This window comes from Pantherophis guttatus, chromosome 1, assembly GCF_059756535.1.
Source record: "Pantherophis guttatus breed Tessera chromosome 1, ASM5975653v1, whole genome shotgun sequence".
NCBI lineage: Eukaryota > Metazoa > Chordata > Lepidosauria > Squamata > Colubridae > Pantherophis > Pantherophis guttatus.
The window spans coordinates 293,382,690-293,406,718 of record NC_142063.1 but is presented as its reverse complement, the minus strand read 5'-3'; the positions used below and the strand labels follow the sequence as shown (position 1 = coordinate 293,406,718).

Below are 24,029 nucleotides of genomic sequence, written 5' to 3'. Positions count from 1 at the left end.
AATATCTTTTTGAGTTGTCATTTTTAAAAAACAGTTTTTACAATAGAATGTTGTCTTGGTCATTTCTTTAATAGCCATTAAATATTTCATTTTGCCTATTTTCTAAAAAACTAAACAGTTTTCTCCTTACAGCATTTTTGCTAGATATTTTAAGAATATCTCTCAAAGCAAGTCCTTCTTTGGTACATGTCTTGATATCAGTATAAACTACAGAAAAACAACTGAAGAAAGATAAAGCTAAAATAACATGCATTGCAAGAACATTATCAAGATCGAGATATAAACTTTACTTGCTTTTATTTATATTTAATGTTTAAAAATAGAAAAATAAATTCCAATACTATTCATTTCAATTAATCTGTACTGTCAGAAGTAATACTTGATGCTTATTTCTCACAAATTATCTGTTTTGGTCACTTTATCAAGTGTGTTTCCTGACTATTTTAATGTAACATCCTTTTTACTCTTTACAGAAGCCAAGGCATTTCTTTTCTAAATAAAAATATCAGTTATAAAATTATAACTTTGATAAACAGAACATGAAATATTCACAAGGGACAGAATTTGGTTGGAGCCAACCATTCCAGTATTCAATGCTTAATGAAGTGATTTATTAAGCACCAGGTACTATATAATATAATTATCCTGCACAGCTGAAATCCAGGACAACTGATATCCGAAAATTAGCAGTCATGATCCAATAGCATCCCATGTGGTACAATAGCAACTTATAAATAGATCCAGTTTAGCTCTACTACAGCTGGGTGTAAAACCTCTCTACAGGTCAAATTTTGTTGCGAAGAACCCCACCTTAAATTCTGTGTCCAAAAATGTGCAATACATTCTAGGAAAGATTCAGAAAAACTAGAGCAGTTATTGAGAATTATAATGAGTGCTATTTCATCTTGAATAAAGACTATTAAAATTGGATTCAATTTATTTCAAAGAATGTTGCACAGAAAATCAAAACCATGTCTCTATTCTACAAGATATAAATTAATTATAGGAGCAGAGATTCTAGTTCAAATAGTAGGAAATTATATTCTGTCAAGAAGAGTAATTCAGCAGTGGAATCAAATGCTACCTTTCTGGATGTGTTTAAGTGAAGGCCAGACAGTTAGGAATTATTTAATACAGGTTTGTCCGTGGAGTAGGTGTCCTAAACGTTCCCTTCTAATTCAATAATCTAAATGTGCTTTAAATAATAAAGTACATTTTGTAGCCCAAGTCCTGTTTCTTTGAATAGATACCATCAATCAAAAATATATTTACTCATGTCAATTTTTAATAAAATCTACTACAAAAGAAACTGCTAGCAATATTTACATGTATAAAGACTACATTCATATAATTGGAACAAATTTTGTTTTTGCTAGAAAAATAATTATCAGAATGGACTTCTGCTCAGAATCTTCCAGTTGAGCAAAAAAGAGGAGAATATGATAAAGCCCTATATGTGATATGGGTCCAGGGTATCGGAGGAGCTGTCTCACCCCAATGGGACTAGTTCACCTCACTTGCTCTAGCAGAAGTGCCCTGCTACAGACCCTCTCTCAGGAAATCCAGCGGAGGACAAGGAGAGGAGCCTTTTCCACTGTGGCCCTGGCCCTATGGATTATTCTACTACCAGAGGTGAGAACTGCTTCCCCCTCTTGGTCTTCTGGAAGTGTATAAACAATTGCTTTTGCAAATTGGCTTGGGACTCTGAGGGGGGCACATACCACTGGAGGTGGTTGATGGGGTAAGTGGAAGTTCTCATCCCTGTGCCATCCATCTCCTTGGTTCTAGGTTTTTATATAGTTTTTAAAATTTTGTTTTTGTATTTATTTTTCTACTGTTCGTTAGCTGCCCAGAGTTGACTTATCAATGATATGGATAAATAAATAAACATAGTTGCCCACTCTATTCTGCCAATACCATCTGCTCACATCACCACTTTCACTCAGAGAGTTGCCCTATTGACTGGAGCATGCAAGTGTGCAGGAGAATCTTTAAACAAAAAAAAGGGATTATCTCCTTCATTCAGCCAACACAGTTTCTCCATTTTACCATAACCTACTAAGGAAAGAGACAGACCTTTATTTATAAAAAACACACACTCTGAATTCAACCAAAATCAGAGGTAGATACATACAAACTATATAGGACAGCGAATGAAGTGCATATGTAAACCCCTCTTTCAAAGTAATTTACCGTCATTGTGCATTATTATTCTTCATCTTCATCTTTTAAGTAAAACAGTTTGAAAGAGCTACCGTATTTTTCAGAGTATAAAACGCACTGGAGTATAAGACGCGCCTACCTTTTTTGGTGAGAAAAAGAAGAAAAAGAAATCTCCCTCTGCCTTTGATTCTGAGAAATTCTGCCTCGTTGCAGCAAACAGCAAACAGCAAACAGCCTGCTTTACTTTCATTTTCGTTTTCAGCATAGCTTGATTAGCACAAGGAAAAAAAAAATCTGCTCCAGCAATTTATCTCTTTGCAGCAAATAGCAGAGCCCTGCGCAAAACAGCTGAGAGCAAATCTGCTGAGAGTCGGGAGGTTGATCCAATCAACTTGTGCTAATTAGGCTGTGCTGAAGCTGAAAGGAGCTGTTTTTTCTTGCTGTTGCTTGCAAGGAGGTAACTGCTGCAAGGCAGAGGCCAAAGGGTGGGGGCCAATGGATGGGCAGGACTACATTCGGTGTATAAGACGCACCCAAATTTTCATCCCTTTTAGGGGAGGAAAAGGTGTATCTTATACTCCGAAAAATACGGTATGTAAAGACATACTTATTGTATAAATATAGTTGCAAAGATCCAACACATTTAAGATACAATCTTTACATATCTCCTGCCAGGTCATACTGAATCTAACGAATCTTTTTATTCATTTCCTAATAATTTTAGGAAATTGTTACAAAGGCTAAAACACATTAATTTGTTACTTTAGGATAGAATATTATTTGGGTATCCAAATGTAAATATCTGCAGCTGTATCAACTTTTTTAAAATCATAAAAATATCCAAGAACAGAGGAATTGTACATGAATAGTCATACCTTTCTCTCCTTGTCTTTTCTAATTTGTCTTTCAATATCAGAATTTCTTTTTTGAGAGCAAGTTGTTGGATCTCTGCATCGCGAAATTCCTTCTTCAGATTTTTTAATTCATTAGAATGTATTACTTCTCGTTTAGACAGTTCTTCTTCATAAAAAACAATTTTCTTTTCCAAGTCAGCTTTTAATTTTGTTATTTCCTGCTGATGTTCTGTGCTGCTCACCCCTGGAGACCAACCAATTTGTTTCTGCTACAAAAAAGGGACATTTCAGAATTAGCTTTTATGATCTGGAAAATTCTGGCATACAGTATAAAATAGGAATAATTCATCCTAGGAGGTGAAAAAAAGGAAAATGAAATTGGTTGACACTGATTTTAAAATAAAATTTAATAAATTGCATTTCACTGGATTGCTTTTGTTCCTCAACTGAGCTTCCTCTTTGATAAATGCTTAACAAATTATGAACTTAATTATCTATTCTTCCAACATTAACAATAGAAAATAGACCACTGCAAAGTAGATGGATGCACAGAAATACTTTACAAACCAGATCATTATCATTCTGCTGGGAGGGGGGGGTTTCATGACTCCTTGGATCATTGTTTCAGAATTATTTCCTTACCAGAGTCCTCATTCCTCAATGATTGATTTATATACATTTTAGTATGCCTTCCATTTAAAGTCATTCAAAATAAGCTGTTGTAAATGATAATAACTTGCAAGTCTCCTACCCCTACATCAGACAAAGGCACTCACACGCTTTAAAATGGTGAAATCAATAAAGACTAACCTTTAGTCCTTCTAATTCATTTTCCAGCTGCTTAGAATATTGCTCACTTCTCTCACGCAGCTTCCTGTCCTTGGATGCCTCAGCAGCTGCAGCTTCAGCATGAACTTCCAGCTACAAATATAATTTTAAAATCATAAACATTCATTTTAGCATTGCTTTTCCTTACTAATGCACCAGAAACCTCTGGATTCATCTGCATATATAATTCTATCATAAAGATGATATCAATAAGTATATTTAGAAGATTAAAATGAATTGCAGAGTCTGTTATTTATCAATTACCATTGTTTAATTAACTAAAAGACAAACACACGAATTTAAATTTACGTGAACTTTCTTGTGTAACACTATCCCTAAAGTAAATCTGGGGTGATTTTTGGTGCTTTAAAAATTAGATAGATGGATGGATGGACAGATTAAACTTACTTCTTTCTTTATTCTGTCTGTTCTACGTAATTCTTGTCTCAAGCTTTCTGCCTTTTGCATTACCACTTCCATTTCTTCTTCTTTATCTCTAACATGGCGGGTAAGCTTCTGTTTTTGTGAATGCAATTCCGTAAGTCGTTCATTCATCTCAGAGAATTCCTGCATGGCCAATTTCCGTTGGCTATGTGCATCTTTCAGTTCTTTGGTTTGTGCCTTTAACCTCTCACTGGAATCAAGCAGTTCCTGCAATCAGAAACAAAATATGACATATCCTTAAATATTAGCTTTCTATCACTAAATGGGGTTAAAACAAGTAAGACATACAGTTTGCAGAACATAAAAAGATAAGTATAAAAGAAGTTAAAAATCTAAAGCTATGTCCATTAAAACTTTAAAGCTAAGCAAAAAACAGAACCAAGGGCATGGATGGCAAAAAACTTGGATAAGGTCTTTTTACCTCATAAACCACCTCCAGTGCTGACTATTCCCCTGGCAAAACCAAGTTTCTATACCATTCTAAGAAGGCCAAAAGGGATGGGAACAATTCTCACATCTGGTGATAGAGTGTTCCACAGAGTTGGGATCACAGTGGAATAGGCCTTTCTTGACCCCACCCACCAAAATTCCTTAGCAGATGAGGTCTGCAGCAGGCCTCTTCTGCTGCTGCGAGCAGAGCAGACTAATCTAAATTGAGGTGAGATGGCTCCTCAGATACCCTGGATCCATACCCTATAGGGCTTTAAAGGTAATAACCGACAGCTTGAACTGGACCCAGAAACAAAATGGCATCCAATGCTGTTCGTAAAACAGCCGTGTTATTATGTGACACTATAGGGGCCCAGAACTGTGTGTGCCCTTCATTCTGTATCACCTGTAGCTTCCAGATACACTTCAAGGGTAGCCCATATATAGTGCATTGCAGTAATCCAACCAAGAGATGACTAGGGCATGAGTGATCATGTGCAAGACCTCACGATCCAGATAAGGGCACAACATGAAACTGTGCAAAGGCCCTCCTAGCCACGACCACCATTTGCTCTTTGAGCAGGAATCGCGAGTCCAGGAGTACCCCAGATTGTGTACTGGGTACGTCTGGGGTAGTGCATCCCCATCCAGAACTAAAGATGATAAATAACCAGATCCTGAGGACCCCAGCACCCCCATCCACGTCATCTTGCCAGAATTCAGTTAAAGCCTGTTATCCCTCATCTAGATCCCTACAGTCACCAGGCACTGAGAAAGGACAGCCACAGCATTGCTTGGATCACTGTTTTAATAAAGAATAAACTAACATAGCAATTTTTATGAAAACACAATCAATATTATATGGTCATAAGAAATTCCATTAGCAACATGCCTCTATTTAATCCCTAACATTCCATATATTATATAAAGTTCAGATACATCTTTTCCTCAAGAAAAAGGCAGCAAAGGATGTAGGTTTATTTTTTACTATCTATTATTATATTGATACAGAAAAAAAGCAATTCTATTTTTTATTCTGTAATAAGGAGTGAGATGCTACAAATCAAAGAACTGCTTTCTTATTTAGTCACATATACATGTTGCTACTTGTTAGTGAGAAAGCTTTTGTGTGACTTACCTATCACCAAACAACATTCAGCATCTAATATACCTTTAGTTAATATAAATATGGACATTAACATAGGTGATTGCTTCTTTCTATTATCTTAGAACACCTAACCAATTTAAGTATTTATTATAATTAATCATATACAATAATGGATTGTAGATTAATTTAAATTACTTTAAAATGTTTTATCACAGATTTCATAGTGGTTTTTAGTAGATAATTTAACGTCCAAGGTTAATTTTCAAATTAATTCAAATATCCTCCTTTCTCTCTGTGCAATATAACACATTCACACAAATACAGAATGTCTGAATGTTATTTATATCACTATTCTCAAACTTTGTATCTGTTTCTTTGGTATAGTTCTTCCATGATCTACCCCATAATAAACAATATTACCTGAGTTTAAGAAAGCTTTCTATATAAATATAGCAGTAAGCTCCCAAATGTCGACAGTCACGTCAACTTGACACATCTGAGGATAGGAAATTGTTGGGGCATCAGAGATGACAGCCATGGGACTGCAGGGGCGTCGGTGATGACAGCCATGGGAATGATGCACAGATATAGTTGACGGCTGGATCGGGTGGGGTTTGGGCTGCATGTTGGTGGTGGTTGGTGCTGTGTTAGGCTAGGTGGTCAGTCACCCTGCGGCCAGGTTAGGCATTCGTGGTGGGATTCCCTTTGCCTCAGTGGGAAGGGCAAAGCGGGGAGCAGATGACGCTGCTGTTAATTGATATAGAGACCCAGAAGTATGGCCGATTGACTGCTCGGGTGTCGCGGGGTATTTAAAGGGCGTTGGGAGGCAGCAGCTCCCAATGCCGACTTTATGTTTGTTTAAACCTGGTTTAAAATGTGATTGCTGTGTGGCTATGTTAAGATGATTGAATATAGAAGTGAAGTATTCTAAAACTAAAATAGAAATAAAAATGTTAATCAGATTGTTTATACCTTATTAAGATCATCCCGCTCTTGCTTTAGTGCTTTCATTTGCTTCTCGTAAGTTTTGATGTGTCTGGTAGCATCTTCTAAAGCTCTTTGTGCAGAACTGGCTTCTTCAAGTTGCTGCTCTAATCGCCCAGAATCTATAAGAGAAAATTACTGAGAAATATAAAACACTAAAATAGAAGCCTTACTGTTCACTTTGGGCAATAAAAAGGACCCATCATTCATTCCAATGTCCCAGAAGAGTTGAATGTTTAGGTACTATTTGTCAGTTTGTATGTGTGAAGTGCTGACTATAGTAGCAGGACTTTCTACCAGTTAAAATGAGAGGTAAGTGATCCTGTCTCAATTTCTTCTTCAAATTGTGTCTTCTGTAAAATGAGCTCCAGACTAAGGCTAGAGATTAGTGTGGGCTCTGTGGTCAATTTTGCTAATTTTAGATTTTCTCTTCCTAGATCTGAGAATTCCTTCCAAAGTCATGGTGGAAATTTCACCATTTTATAGAAATGGGATACTGTTCCCCAGGGAGCTTGGCACTTAAAAATGGTTAAAAATGATTATAAAGTTTTAATTTAAAAACTCCAGGTTGATCACAATTTTTTTTCTTCATAGATCAATTAAAAACAAAATAGTAATTTCAATAAAGGCCTTTTTAAATGGGAATGTCCAAATTTTATGGAAGGTCATTAATCGCCCGTTGCGGCCCTTTCTTGATCGGGATTCCCTGTGCACAGTCACTCACGCCCTCGTCACCTCTCGCCTTGACTACTGCAATGCTCTCTACATGGGCTCCCCTTGAGGGGCACCTGGAGGCTCCAGCTGGTCCAGAACACAGCAGCACGGGTAGTGATGGGAGCAGCATGGTGCTCCCATGTAACACTGCTCCTGCGCGAACTGCACTGGCTCCCGGTGGTCTTCCGGGTGCGCTTCAAGGTGTTGGTTATCACCTTTAAAGTGCTCCATGGCATAGGGCCTAGCTATCTTCGAGACCGCCTGCTGCTACCGACGACCTCCCAGCGACCCGTGTGCTTCCACAGAGAGGGCCTCCTCAGGGTGCCATCAGCCAAACAATGTAGGCTGGTGACCCCCAGGGGGAGAGCCTTCTCTGTGGGGGAACCTACCCTCTGGAATCAGTTGCCCCCAGAGATAAGGAGAATCCAAGACCTCAGTGCCTTCCGCCATGCCCTTAAAACCCACTTTTTCCAGCAAGCCGGGCTGGTTTAGGAAGAAATTTTTTAAATGTTTAATTGGTTTGTGGTTTTTTAAATTTTTGGGTGAAATTTATATAGATTTTAATTGTTTTTAATATTTGTATTTCATGTTTTTAATTCTGGCTGTGCACCGCCCTGAGTCCTCAGGGAGAAGGGCGGTATATAAATTGAATATAAAATAAAATTAAAAAAAATAATACAAGGTATGAAATGACCTTCCCTAGATAAGGGATTACAGATCCTAGGTGTACAAAGCCTCTAAAGATAAAATATAAACATATCCTAGTTAGCCCATGGTAATTCTAGTGGGAGACATATTTCTCTGATATATTTTGGGTGCATAGTAACATGAATAATCTGAATTAAAAAAACAAAAGGGATTTATAGAAAAGCACTGTATTAGTTGTCAAAGGCCCACAGACTGAACAGGAAACAATATCATTATATCCTGAATCCACTTGGTTATAAAATGAGACATTAACTGTGACAAATATCCAGCAGAATGAGAAATTCATTTTTCATTCTGAAATATCTATTCTATACTGATGAGAAATAAAACTGAACAGAAAAAAATAAAGAATTTCTACCTAGAAGAAACCATATTGGGGTCCTTACGCTTTCTTAACATTTTCTTTATTATTTTTGATACAATATCAACCCATGGTTGTTGTTTTTAGAAAAAAACATACAAAATCAAGTTAATATCTGAATGTTTTGGTTGGTTGTTCAATTTTGCCTCCATCTTACTTATTTCTGTTACTTCAGAATATCGGAATAGAGGACAGATGACAGAGATATGAAAATATGAGCATGTTGAATATGCAGAGATAATAATTGGGCCTAACATAGAAAATAACATAACCAGGAATAAATATGCTCTTTGCATGTTGAAACAATAGAACCCACAATATTTAATCTTAATGCTGGTAAGCTTAATTCTAAATAAGGAAAAACATTCAAATCTCTACAAATAAACTTTGAATTCAGATTTTAAGTACCCTTGACTAAGTAAACTTGAAATTCTTATCTGCAACTGTTAATTTCATGATATTCATCTTCATGAAATTAAGAATCACAAGTTGTAATGCAGGTTATGCTATTATTTTCTCTTAAGAAAAATGTAATAAGACATATTGCATAACATTTACACATAGCAGTTAGGTGAGATACTGTCTAAGCCAAAAACTTTGGTATATAATTTAGCAAATTAAATTGAAGGGTGCTTAGTATTTTGTGTGCATGTTCTTAAAATCAGCAGAAGTGTTGCCTTACTCAAGACAAAATTTTGTAGTTCACATCTTATTATACATAGTTGACTTTAATTACCCCTAATTAAAGGAAGATAAATTAAATAATTAAAGCTCTAATTCAATGTAATATTTATTATATTTATTTTATTATTTCTGAAACTGCAAAAGGAATCTACACCCCAAGCTTTTATTTTTAAAACAAATTAGTAGTCACTTAAAAGAAATAAACAAAGCATACAGAATGTTACACCATTCATTTTCATTATGCATAATACCTTGAGCCTAATTTATCCTAAAGTGTCCATTTGTTTTTGCATCAGACAAATTGCTAAGATGCTGACAGATCATTTTCTTGGGAACAAGGAATAAGATAGAAGAAGCTATTTGAAATTTCAAATAGAAAAAATCTATTTTTTTTAACTGTGCTTTTTCATTAAAATATGGGAATATTTCAACTGCATTTCAAAATGCTTAGTATTACAGTCTACAGACAGCAGAGTGCAGAGCAGCAGAGGTCTTAGAGTACAGGCAGGCAAGGGTGACTGCGGCTGGGACTGGACTCAGGCAGCTGCTGCTTTCCAGAGTGTGGCAAGCAGCCCTAGAGCCACGTAGTTCTAGGGATGCTTGCTACCCCACAAGACAGGGAGAAATGTGGGGGAAGATAGGCGAGTGGGGTAAATTGGAGAGTTTCTTACCTTACTCAGGGCATAAAGGGATCAAGCCTGGAATGACTTGAATTGGGACAAGTACTTGCTTAACAATCCACAATTCTCAGTTAATAAATGACAACAGATATTTCCTTAAAATTTAAGGGAATTTCCCCTTCCCTTAAAAATATAGATCTGTAGTCTGGAAGTCCTCCTTGATGCCACAGTTGTTACAGTGTATCTACAGTGCATCTACTGTAACAACTGTAATTTTTCTATAGCTATTTGGATCTGGCAATGAATACCAAAGCCTTGGCTAAATCACTGTTAGACTATACAGTCTTTATGTAAGACTACTCTTGAAAAATGCTTGGAAGCTCTGTCATGCAAAATGGAGCAGCTAAGGTGATGACAACAAGACAGATTGATTTAATGCCTTCCAGTCAGACTGGATTCTTGGCAACTTCATGGACAATGCACTTTTCTTGGCAACATTTTTTGGAAGTGGTTTGCCATTGCCTTCTTCACAGAGCTAAGAGAAAGTGATTGATTCAAAATTACCTAGCTGGCTTTGTGCCTAGGCCAAGAACTCACAATTTATAGGCTAGTATCTTTAATCACTATACCAAACTGGCTCTGTCATTAGCAACACCTGAAAAATGAAAATAGTTCTGGGCACTACTACAGATACTAAGTAATCAGAAATCTGTAGAACCTTTTCCAACTAGCAACTTAGTAAAAGGTTCACTCTTATTCCTTTTAATAAAATCTATTGGTCAATAAAGGTACTATCATATTCCTGAGTACTAATACTATCTTCCACAAAACTACTAAAATCATATTATGTTAATGTTGATAAATTAATATAGGAACAATTCCATAGTTTTTAATTTTCAAATCCCTTAAAAAGCTCAGGGCCTGAATATCTGAGTGACAGCTATGAAACTATCTCAAAGATGCTTGTGATATTAGAAGTTCACTTGTCAAGAGAGGACTTTTTCTCGTACCATGACCAAATTATAAAATGCATTCCCTTAGAAGGTATACTTAACCTTCATTTTTTTCTGTGTTAAAAAGGAAGTCTTAATCTTTCTTTTCATCCAAGTCTTTTAAATTAATTTGATTGTTTTAAATATTATTTTTGAGTTTTGAAATCCAAACTTTAAAGGTTTGAATCTAAACTTTAGATGATGTTGATTAAAAGATAATGGAAGAATGTGCAGAGGCAGCTCCTTTACTTCTTGCCTGTACAGATTTGGGTGAGCCTTTCACCCAAAATGTTAGGCTTGAAACATTCTAGATATGTTATTATGAAAATGCAAAACTCCATATATGGAAATCACAGAGAACAAAATTAAGAATTAGAAACTCTACTTTGTAATTGTGACTACGATTTATTGATGGATTTATAAAATCTCCCTTTAAAGCTAGTAATTATTACATGCTTTATTATAGTGACTTGTGTAATAGGATTTCTCATCTATCTTTTTGCCCTTAGTGAATTCCAATGTGACCAAGAATCCTTACTTTTATAATAGCAGAAAATAAAAGAATAAACAAAACACCATGCTTTTATTCAGGACAGCAAATTAACTATGCCCCCTTGTTATCATCTTATTTGCTAACCTGGACATACTCTAGTAATAATGGCACTCTCATTTCTTCATTTTGGTTATCCCTTTCTCTACCATTTTTGAGATAGGAGTACTAGTCTGAACACAGAATCTAAATGAAATGCAAATGGTATTACATTAATTCAGCAAAGAAGTCACCAATACCATGCTCAAATATAAAAAATAAGCCCCACAATTCCTGCAGTGATATATTATTGTGATAAAGGGGCTATCCTTGTAGGGACAGTAAAGAATGCTGGAGGGTATGCCAAAAATATCCAAGCAGAACAACCCAAGGCATTAAATTTATCCCAGATACCCATAAGCACCTATATCGGACAGCAGCTATTTAGCAATAGACTTATATACTACTTCACAGTGCTTTACAGCCTCTCTAAGCTGTTTACAGAGTCCGCATATTGTCCCCAACAATCTGGGTCCTCATTTTATCAACTTCAGAAAAATGGAAGGCTGAGTCCACCTTGGGCTGGTCAGAATCAAACTCCTGGCAGTTGGCAGAATTAGCCTGCAATACTGCATTCTAACCACTGTGCCACCATGGCTCATATATAGAAAGATGCTAGAGACACATGATCATTTTACTGTCAATTTATTTACTATATCTATATGCCACCCATCTTGCCATCAAAAGACTCTGGCAAAAATGGCAAAGGCATCATTTCATATTGCGTGGGAGAAAGGTAATGTAAATCACTCCTGTATTTTATCAAGCAAATCACATTGAGAGACAAGATAAAATGACTTGCAATGTAGTGCTGATGATGGGCCCCTTTATGCTGAGAAGCTCTTAACATGCTACTGAGGAATAATCAAGGGGTTTTTTTTGGAGCAACAATGGGGTTTATGATACAACTAAGTTAAAACTTTTTGGATACTGCCATGCAGGGAAAGAAAATCGGGAGTTGCCAATACTGAAATACAGTGGGAACATGGAATGTGAAAGATGAACTGGAAAAGCTTAACATCGAGACAGATGAAACAATGGCTGCACATTGATATCTTACGTATCACTGAATTGAAAAGAACTAAAACTGGATATTTTCAGTCAGAAGATCATACTGCTTACTACTCAGGCCGCAACAAACGAAAAAGATAGTGTTTTCATTATCAGGAAGGCAAAGACAGTATTTAGGTAAATGCAGTCAATTGACCAAATCAAGGGCAGGACAGCATGCACAGTTATCAGTGTTTATGCTCCAACCACTAATGTAGAAGAAAATGAAGTTGACTAATTTAATGGTCAAATTCAATATAAAATCAACAGAACATGTAAGTAAGACATGCTACTTGGTGGTTGGAGAATAGAATGCCAAAGTTAGAAATAGTAAGGTAGAAAATGCAGTTTGATTGTATGACCTTATAAGCAGAAATGAAGCAAGAAAACACTTTAGTAAGTTTCAATGATTTCTTCACTGATAGAGAACCAGAGGAACAGGAATGAAAGCAAAGAAATTGTTAAGAATGAATGTGAAAAAGTTTCCACAGCCTATAGAATGCTCACCTCAGTATTAGGATAATTGGCAAAAAGGGAGTTAACTAATTAACCTTAGGCTATCTGGTTGGTAAATAGTCAGCATTACTGCATGCCTTTTAATGTGTATTCCCCATTATGTGCCTATTTACTCCCTTGTAATCCCTTTCTCTCCAATTTCTTTATTCTTTAGAGAGGAGGGAGGAAAAAAAGAGATGAGACAGGAAAGATTACCTAAAGAGGTCACCTTTTTAGGCAATCTCTCTGCTCTGTGAAGAAGAAAAAAAGAAAAAAGGGTCAAAGATCAATGCATACTAACTGACTGTAATGGCAAACACCTGACTGAGAGAGAGTTGCTATGAAAGTCATGTGCACCTTGGTTGCAATTATTTTTTCAGCACTATTTTAACTTCAAACATTCACTGCATGAAGCAGTTGATAAGTAAGGTTTATCTGTTGACATTTTACATTGGATGATAAATATAATAGTTGAAATATTTGTGAAGGAACTTGTTGTTTGCTTGAGCAGAACACAAAAACTAGAAAAGAATTTATAATGTTTTCAATATTAAATATTGGTACTTACCAGTGACTTGTTTTCTCAATGTTTCAATTTCATCCTTCAGGCTTTTAATTTCTAAATCTTTGCTTGCTGTTAATGGACCATCTACAGTTGAATAATGTAGGGCCTGGACTGTTTGTGTGGATTCTTTAAAAAAGCAAGGAAGATGTAAGACTGCATTCAAAATTTTCAATCTATAGATTTTGGCATTTCAAAATCCTAATATGGTACCCAACAAGTATCTATGGCCTGACAATTTTTGGACCCCAATCTAAAGATTCTATAAAACTTTCTGTCATACCAAACTTTTTGAACTTCTATAAGGAACTGACCTTCACTTTCTTCTAGTGATCAAGAACAGTATGAAAATGAATCTTATACAATTACATTGATCCTATTTTTTAAAAAACAGTATGTTAACTAATTTACCAAGTGATGGCATTTGTGCTAAGTGTAGTTGCTTTTCTATAACTACTGTCCAATAGATAGGTAAATTGTAGAAAAACAACCAACTGCAGCCACATACTGCTCACTGGTGGTGGTGGTGGCAAATCTTCCTGAATGGATATCCCCATTTGCCCAATCATAGGGGAAAAACTCACTGCTCACCAGCATTTACCACAGTGGTACTGGGTACTGAGGTGGTGCAGTGATTAGGGTGCAGGCTACTTCTGCTGACTGCCGGCTGACTGCAATTTGGCAGTTCAAATCTCACTAGGCTCAAGGTTGACTCAGCCTTTCATCCTTCTGAGATGGGTAAAATGAGAACCCAAATTTTGGGATGCAATATGCTGATTCTGTAAACAGCTTAGAGAAGGCTGTAAAGCACTGAAAAGCTGCACATAAGTCTAAGTACTATTGCTATTTCAACATAGAAAACCAATGCTGTAAATCAATCTTAAAAGATGATTTGCTGGCAAGAGAAAGAGAAACTGAAAAAGTTGAAGCCTCCTATACTGTATCCCTTTGGGAAGCAATGGAAACTAAAATATTATGTTGTTACATTCTTAAGTGTCTAAAAAAAGATCAAATTGCATTAAGGGAATAAATGAACAGAACTTCATGGAAGTTATGTAAGCTAGATTTTTTCTACAAATCGTAAGCCAAGCTAAGCAAGTATTCAGTACAAACCTCTCCATAATGGTAAAGAAATCTAGACTACAGGTTTTTTTGTTCAATCCAACATTTAAACTTTTTGTGTAACCTATAATGTAAAACTCCTTATGCACATTTTTTTACCTTGCATAGAAATCCCACCCTCTATAAATTTCAGTTCTTAAACTATTTTTATGTCCTCAATTTCATATTCAGTCTAACCATCATCACTCAGCAGTTTTCTCTTTTAATTGTCTCATTTGGTTTTTGTTTCTGAATTATTTTTAAATCTTTAATTTCAACATTAAAATACTATCATTTGTATGTTTCTTCAAGCTCTTCCATACTGTATTCTCCGATCCTCCAGAAAAATACCCTAATAAAGCCCTAGAGGTCACTTGTTCTCCAACAACAATTTTCCACATATTCTAAAGTTGTAAACCATGGATTGGGCCCGACTTGGTTTTAATTTTTCTCAATACATTGTCATTTTTTACTTTACTTCTTTTCTTTCTGCAAATATCTTAATACTTAGGCTATATGTGCAACTGTCTTTGCAATATCAAAAATTAATAATTTATTGTAATTTCTACTTGTAAAATATGTTCTTTTCATCCAAATTATTACTAAGCTATGACACTGACTATACCACAGTAAATTAATGTCCAGTTATATGCGAAATGTTTTCAAATACTGTTTCTACTGAAAATGTAGTAGTATAAGTTTTTCTACCACGTAAATCATGGAATCCAAAATTGACTTAAATAGATAATCATGTATGCTTTATATAGGAATACCTTGAAGTTTTCTGCTAAGTTCCAGCTTTTCTTGCTCTAAACGTCTTATTCGTCTCTCATACGCTTCTGTAGCTAAGGTATCTTCTAGTGTTCTTTGAACATTGGCATCAAGTTCCATTACACGTTGCCCAGCTGCAAATCTTAGAGTACTACGATCCGAAAGCACACTGAAAAGATAGTTATCAGGTTTAGAACAATTTAACATGATCTTTATGACTTTCATATTAGGATAATTAAAAGTTCATATATACATTCCAACAGAAAACGAGGCAGTTAGGTCTCTTTATTGTACAGTTTTTTGAAAATGTATTCATGAAGCCATCATAAATGGCTTGAAATCCAATATAATTCAAGTAGGAATCCACTTGAACATTCTAATGAAATCCACTCACAAAGATTGTCTCTCTTCCCTCTTATTACCTCCCAAATTGACTTCTGATGATCTTCCAAATATCCAGAGTCAATTTTAAATGGTGACAGTCATAAAGAGGGAAGAGAATAGTTTGTCACCTCTTCCCATTCCAGCAATGAAATAGCTCTGTCAGTAGAAAAAAATAACTAAAAATTACCCAGATACTTAGGTGTACTCTTAAAATATCTCCAATTATGCAGTGATGCTAAAAGGTTTGTGAAGCCTTTTGAATTTTCAATATTTCTGCAAAAATATGACCTAAAACACATTCTCCATACAAGTCCTCCATACTAAAACTAGATAAACAGAACTGAATTAAACAAATGAGTCAAACATATTGTATTTGTTCATTGTTTTATTGTGGGAAATGATTCAAATGATGTGAATCTTTGCTTTCAGTTGATCAATTCTGCACATCAGGCTGGAGGAATTCCTTGCAGAAAAGCTTCAACTCAGGAATGTTAATATGTTTCCTCTCATGAACTGCCTACCTCAGGTCCTTCAACAATATTTCTATAGGATTAAGGTCAGGATTTGGACTTGGCCATTTCATTTCTTTAGTTCCTAAGGCCTTTAGTTCCTTAGACATCACTCCTTTTAAAATTCTTTGAGACTTCCCAAAGTATTATATGCCTTGCTCTTAGTGTGATCTTGGTTGGTCGACTACTTCTATGGAGGGTAACAATGGTGTTGAACTGCCTTCAGTTGTACAAAATCTGCTGAGAGTGGACTGGAGGAGTCCAAATTCTTTGGAAATAGTTTTATAATATTTTCTAGCCTGATAAATATCACTTTTCGGAGAACTGTAGAAATCTTTTTTTTTCCAAATCATGACACACTTCCACATACCTGCATTATGAAGATCAGACTTTGATAGTGAATATTCAGAATTAAATTCTTTAAACAAAGCAGGACTTCTGCACTCAAACCTGATTATTAGATTTCCATTGATTGAAATACCTGACTCTAATTTTTCCTTCAAATGAACTGATAATCCTAAATGTTCACATAATTTTGCTACACATTCAATAAATCAATTAAGATTTTGACTCATTTGGTTAATTGGGCTTTCTTTATATAGTTTTAGTTTTTGTATAGAGAACAGATCAAGTTTTAAGTGATATTTATGCAGAAATTTTAAAAAAATCAAAAAAGATTCACAAACTCTTAAGCAGCATTGTATATACTTAGATAAAGCAGGTAAGGAAATGATCTACAATATAAACTTGCCCAACTGTGTAAATCCTGTATTCTATCAGTCAGAAGCTCTTTTAATAGCCAATTACATATTGAATAAGTATTCTGCAGTGCCACTGCAGAACAACTATTATATTTGTCTCTATCCATTAAAAAATCCCTTTCAGTTTTGGCCTTTTAATATTTTGCATTCACCTTCTAGGTGGGTTGGCATGGTGGCTCAGTGGTTAAGACACTGGGCTTATCAGCTGGAAAGCCAGCAGCCCAGGTTTGAGACTTGAGCACCACATGATCGAATGAGCTCCCATCCTAGCCCCAGGTCCTGCCAATCTAAGCAGTTTGAAAGCATACAAATGTAAGTAGATAAATAGGTACTACTTTGGCAGGAAGGTAACGATCTATGATGTCATGCTGGCCCCATGACTGAGGAAATGTTTTCAGACAGAGCTGGCTCAATGGCCTTGAAACGGAGATGAGCACTGCCCCCTCAGTTGGCAATGACTACTAGAGTAAAATCTGCAAGGACTCCTCTACCTTTTTTATTATTATTCTAGATAGAGGAAACAACCAACAAGAACTATATATTGGATATAACTGGATATAAGCAATATATTGGACTAACATTAGGGATTTTGTCTGGTATGCAGTTTTATTATATAATCTGTACTTTCTATGAAGATGGAAACAATGTGCCATTCAATGTATGAATTTTATACTACAACTGGTTCGAAATTTTCATGTAAAATACACACATTACAGAAACAAATATTAACAAATAATGCAAGGAAATACTTGCACTTAATTCTATTTTATTTTTAAATCACAAAATAATTGAGCTATTCTAGTATTATTTAGTATAAACAAACTGGTCACTCACCAGCTACTTGTATATGTGAATCCTATAAATGGCAGATGATGGCCAGAAAATGCAGTATGTGTTGGCGGTGGCATTGTCTCCTGAAGTTTAAAGGAACAAGAAGAGTTTACTAATTTAGAAAAGGTTAATCCATTTGTATTAATTTCAGGTAAAATTAGCACAATGGGTATTCTGGTTCAGAAAAAGTAGCAGATTTAAAAAGACCATCACAGAAACACTACCGCTGGTTTCCTTGGTCATTTATGGTAGTGTAAAAGTAATTTTGGTTCAATGTTTCTTATTTCCAGCAATGTTTACATCACCAAAAGTACAGAACAAAAAGCTGAGAAAACAATAAAAACCATGAAAAAGAAAATCTGTCTTTTTTCGAGTGTCTGATTGCCATTTTTGCTTATTTTAGAAATTAATGAAAGCTTCTTGTTTGGTTACTTTCCATTTTTTGTGACCTAATGGACATAAATTTTGATAGTAGTGTCAATCAGTAATTTTTATTTATTTGTTTGTTTGTTTGTTTGTTACGTATTTCATTTGCTGCCTATTTTAAATAATGATTGGGGTATTAGTAAAATGTAAGATATAAATTTTATACATAAATACACAAATATCAATGTAACGTATTAAAAGACACTCTCCTCTATTACTTACAGAATTTTTTAAACAGTCATCATCTACATCAAAATTCGAAGTATCTGTTGGACTGCTGACTTCAGGAATATAAGGTGCTTCACAGTTCTGAATGTTATCCCAGTCAATCCCTGAAAAAAATGGGTGGCTTTTAAAGTCTTCTATTCCATTCTGCCCAAGTCTATGTTCTCTGCTGCAGATAAGCCTTCGAATTAGGTCCTTGGCATTTTCAGACACGTCTGTCATTTGGGCAGGAAACTGAAATCTTTCCTTAAAAGAAAAAAAAATGCTAATTAATAAACTAATGCTAACTACTTTACAAAAAAACATACACTAATCACTCCAACCCAAGAAGCAGAACCCCATAGGTTCTGTATGGGTACATTTATATCTTCCATCAGAAATTTATCAAGTACAAATATATTGCCACATAATGTGAGTTACCACTTTCTCCAAGGAAGTGTCTTCAGTAATAAATTTATTCAGAAGTATAAGCACAAATTGGTAAGAAATTTTCAACACTTGTATGTTGAAATCTAGACTTTTTAGAATTTTGTTATGCACTTAGGAATTCATAAAATATGTGTTTTGGGGTAGTATGCACAGAATATTTTATATCAGAGATACAGTACCTGTCTTGAAAAAAGATACACATACTAAGAAATGCACCATAAAAAATAAGGAGTAAATGAAATGAAATTTGCAGGAAGATGTGTAAAAATATGAGCTCATACTATTCTTGTAAACTAATTGACGAGGCGGAAACAAACGAAGAAAAACCAAAATTGACAGATTCAGTCTAGTTGCAACAATGACTGAACTTCTTTTAACAAGAAGACATTCTTGTTTCTGCTCAGTGGACATATCTATCTTTTGGTTGGCAGAGAAAGGACAAAATAGTGCATATTAAATTAACTCAGTACAATTAATATGAATACTGCCTGAGAATGTTATTTATTCTTTTGTCACATGAAATGAAGCATTTCTATCTGTTGCAATTTTGGAGGCTGCACTCAAAAACAGAATTCAGAAGGTGAAATTCAACCTCACAACAATATTTGTTTGCACTAATGATCTTTTCCTAATTTTTTCACTCTTCCGGACACATGGAAACTTATATAGGGGCAGGAGGAGACACTATTCCCTCCATCTGATCCATTTTCAGAAGCAGTTTCACTAGAAAATCCGTTTCATTAGATTTCACCCAAAATCCATTCATTAACCAACAAGAATATCAATAAAAATGTTAGGGTGATTAAAGTCAAGTAAATCAATAAGTAAATCAAATATGCAAAACTATTAATATATTAGCAATAGCAATAGCACTTAGACTTATATACCACTTCACAATGCTTTACAGCCCTCTCTAAGTGGTTTACAGAGTCAGTATATTGCCCCCAACAATCTGGGTCCTCATTTTACCGATCTTGGAACGATGGAAGGCTGAGTCAACCTTGAGCCTGGTGAGATTTGATTTGCCAAACTCCTGGCAGACAGTGATCAACAGAAGTAGCCTGTAGTACTGCATTCTCACCACTGTACCACCACGGCTCTTTGATTAATTCAAAGACATATCTTAACTGAATTAATTTACAAGTTTCATAATCTGGTGTGCCTTTTACTATTTTCTATCATGAGCTGACATGAGAAATGCATTTTGAAAGGAAATATATTAAATACAGGCAGAAATAAATATAAATGAATCACTAAGCAAAACAATTCTAGATTCCTTGGATGCTGTCATTCATTTCTACAGACAAGGATAGCTCACTCACTTTGTGGTTCATTATCTTTCCATATGTCTCCACCAGAGATTCAGCATAAAAAGGTGTTTCTCCATAAAGCATTTCATACATGCAAACACCAAGGGACCACCAATCACATTCGGGACCATATTTTCCTTTCCCATCTTCCATGGCTTGCAGAATTTCTGGAGAGATATAATCTGGTGTTCCAACTGCCACCGAAGACTGAACCTGTAGGGATTATTATTTCACAATGAAACATTACCCATAACACTACTTCTGTTTCTATATGTATAGAAACAGATCCATTTATATTTAAAGTAGTGATAGGTGTGAGTAGATTGAATTAAAGAAGAATGTTTTCCACCATGACAGATTAAAAATCCTACTAGCAATCTGGCATTTATTAGTTATAGCTGTTATGCTGTACCTGAACTTGCAGTGAAGAAAAATTCCACTTCAATATACAATCTTGTATTTCTTCCAATTGTATCAAATACTGAAAGAGTGTATTAACAAACTTTGCACATTTTTAATTTTTTCAAAAATCTATAATATTTTGCCAGGACTTGGGAGTGATGTAAACAAAAAGTAATAATAATAGCAAGTGATATAGAACTAGATATTTAACTTAATTATGAGTTATGGCTAGGAAATACTAGCACACACAAAATAGCTGCAAATAGGCAGTAGCGGGCTCTGGATTTTATCACAGATTTGGCAGAAACCAAGTAGCTGTATTTTTAGAATGCAAACAGGATTTGTGAAATTTATCACATGTTTTGACACTTTAAAAAAAAAGAAGAAGAAGAAGATCTAGATTCAATATTCAAAGTTAGGGACCAGGAGAGAATATACAAATAACATTCAAACATAGTGAGACAACACAAATCACAGAGAAGACCATTACATGAGATAGACTGCAAGAAAAATTACAGGTTTGAGTCAGTAAGAAGGAGTAAGTAGGACTAGAAAGTTTTTATATTTTAAAATGCTAAAATATTCAAAAGACATGCTTGGAAGTATCTTAATAGATATATTTGGTCATTATTACTAAATAAAATTCTTTAATAATAAAATCAAGTTCTATTAATTAACAGCAAAAAAAAAGTAAAACTGGCTGCAGGTATTTTTCAATATCTAACTGTTGATTAAGGACACAAAATCTATAGAAAGGAGTACAGAGCTTCATGTTACTCTGCAATCCATGCTACACTAAAATATTGGAAAGGTACATAAGAAACTGAAGGAAAGTTCTCCAGGATGGTATGGTATATTTGTATTCTGTGATATAATTCTAAATGGCTGTAATCAAAACAACAGAGCTTTAAAGTACACATTTTTGTAAAACTGTCCAGTCATAGTGCTACATTATAAAGTACTTTTTAAAAAATCACTACACAAATGAAGAAAGGAAATATCTACATATTCATCCTCCACATTTATTTCAGTGAGAGAAATGCAGTCAAAATATCATGGTTATAATAGTGGCTATAGAACAGGAGAATACAAATTAAATTATTCTGTTATACTTGGCATATTGACATTAATGTTGTACCTGATACACCAATTCTCATGTGATTAATTTCCAGCTATAACGGACCCTTCACAGCTTGAATAATATGTCAGGCAATTGACACCAAAAAGGATACTTTGTCTTCCGTTCTGCGAATCTCAATTCCTCATTCCAAGACACTTAACTGTTATAATCCACATACTGTATCCTCCTTCATTACCAATTATTATATCTGTTTTGTTAGTTCTACAATAAAAGCATCTAAATTATGCACTCAGAACCCAAATTATATGGTGAAATAGATCACTGACAGAACAAATAAAGATATTACTCAAAACCTTTGGTAGGTATAACGATATAGAACTATATAAATACAATAAAAAATGGAAGAGTCACAGGATAATGGGAATTATTAAATATTTATGGACAATGATGGTAAAATAAAATATTTGGTGAAGGAACATAAAAGGAGTGCAAAGTGAATGAATCTTATAATATATCTGTCGAGACATCCCATGCTCGACACACCGGGGATAAGAGCAAAGCAAAGAGCTCACCATGCAATACTGGAAAGGTATTGAGCTCACCATGCAATACTGGAAGGATGGTGGGCTGCAATGGGGGGAAGGGCATATTCACGGTGATGGGGGTGCTAGAGGCTTGGTAGGCGGATGGTCACCCTGCAGCTGGGATAGGGGCCGTTCAGGTGTTTGTTACCGCCTGTTGACGCATCCAGGTGACGTGGCAGCTTGCGCAAGTGCGGAGCTGGAAACCCGGAAGCATAGCCTATTGGATGACTGAGTGGCGCAGCTATTTAAACGGTGTTGGGTTGCGGTAGATCCCAACGCCGACTTTGTGTTATCGTATATTGAACTCAGCATTGTCTGCGGCAAACGTGGAGAACAAATAAACCTGTTTCCTGCTTAAGGCTTCATTCGGCTGCAGCGTGGTTTGTTAAAGTGCCCAGGTTTTGCTGAGCGGTCTGAGAATATCCAGCCAAAAGAATTAAAATGGATTTCTATTATAGCTCCAACACAATTGCTCAAAAAGGATAATTTAGCAACCAACAACTTTTCTTTATATCAAATATAATCCCAAAACTGAATTGGTTAACAAGGTGTTGTGGCCCGCCGGTGGCCAGCAGAGCTGGCAGCAGAGTTGGACAGTGAGGAGGATGGGGAGGAATTTGGGCCAGTCCTGGGGGCTGGGGAAAGCTCTGACAAGGGCTCTGTGTCAGAGGCAGATAGACAGCAGCGAGGCAGAGATAGCTGGAGCCCATTCCCAGTGTTTGCATGTGCAGAGCTGCAAGAAGACAAGAACAATTAAGAAAGCAGGGTCAACTCGGGAGTAAGGCCACACCTTGGAGATAATTGGCCCCTCCCATAGGAAATAAAAGAGGAGCAAATGGAGTGGGCTTTCGCAGGAAACCATTTGTTCATTTCGTGACTCTGAGGGACTCTGTTCCAAGTTTTGTCTTGTACTGCGGTTGGAGACAATTTACGTAGCAGCTTGCCAAACAAAATAAGGTATGTTGAGAAATATTTATTTATTTATTTATTTATTTATTAGTCCAATTTATATGCCGCCCTTCTCCGTAGATTCCGTAGACTCAGGGCGGCTTACAATGCATTATAGCAATAGCCTGCATACTTTTTTGTATATACCTGCTTATTAGGGCTTTCACCCCCCACCCCAAGCAGTGTTGTTCTATACAAAGTTGGTTTATTGCCCCCACAATCCAGGTCCTCAATCTTTCAAAATATTACTTTGAAAAACTGTTTGGACAAACCTTGCTGACTGTGAATGAACGTAATTCACAGTCGTGTAAATAAAAGAGGTTTTGCCAGTAATTCCTGCCTCCTGCTTGTTAAGGGAGCCTAGGTCAGAACACAAGGATCAAATATTAAAGATGTCTGAAGTTACATTTTAACTGAGTTTATTTAAAAAAACCTAATTTACCGTTCCATCTTCCATCAGCTTCAGACAAGAACCAAAATCCGCTAACCGAATATGTCCATTCACATCCATCAGGATATTGTCAGGTTTGATATCCCTGTGAACAAAATTCATTTGGGTCATTCCATGTTAAGTCTCATTTTATCAGTTTAAGTCTAATAAAATATTTTGCATTTCAAACACTTTGGGGACAACTGAAATTAAAATGCATATTGCAAAGTAATCATGATTTGATGAAATCTG

General features: G+C 35.6%; 1 protein-coding gene across 8 annotated transcripts in view; it reads right to left on the bottom strand.

Annotated features, from left to right (window-relative positions):
• CDC42BPA (CDC42 binding protein kinase alpha) overlaps positions 1–24,029 on the bottom strand; it is a 143,910-nt gene that overhangs the window by 55,871 nt on the left and 64,010 nt on the right. For 6 of the 8 annotated variants that reach the window (XM_034427949.3, XM_034427953.3, XM_034427951.3 and 3 more), the window contains exons 6-15: positions 23,790–23,883; positions 20,345–20,545; positions 18,591–18,839; positions 17,946–18,025; positions 15,460–15,626; positions 13,592–13,714; positions 6,799–6,932; positions 4,254–4,496; positions 3,828–3,938; positions 3,039–3,286 (exon numbers count right to left, since the gene is read on the bottom strand). In XM_034427949.3, the coding sequence (XP_034283840.1) occupies positions 3,039–3,286; positions 3,828–3,938; positions 4,254–4,496; positions 6,799–6,932; positions 13,592–13,714; positions 15,460–15,626; positions 17,946–18,025; positions 18,591–18,839; positions 20,345–20,545; positions 23,790–23,883 (1,650 nt within the window). The remainder of the gene's footprint in view (positions 1–3,038; positions 3,287–3,827; positions 3,939–4,253; positions 4,497–6,798; positions 6,933–13,591; positions 13,715–15,459; positions 15,627–17,945; positions 18,026–18,590; positions 18,840–20,344; positions 20,546–23,789; positions 23,884–24,029) is intronic. The other 2 variants (XM_034427950.3, XM_087883126.1) reach the window with 1 other exon arrangement.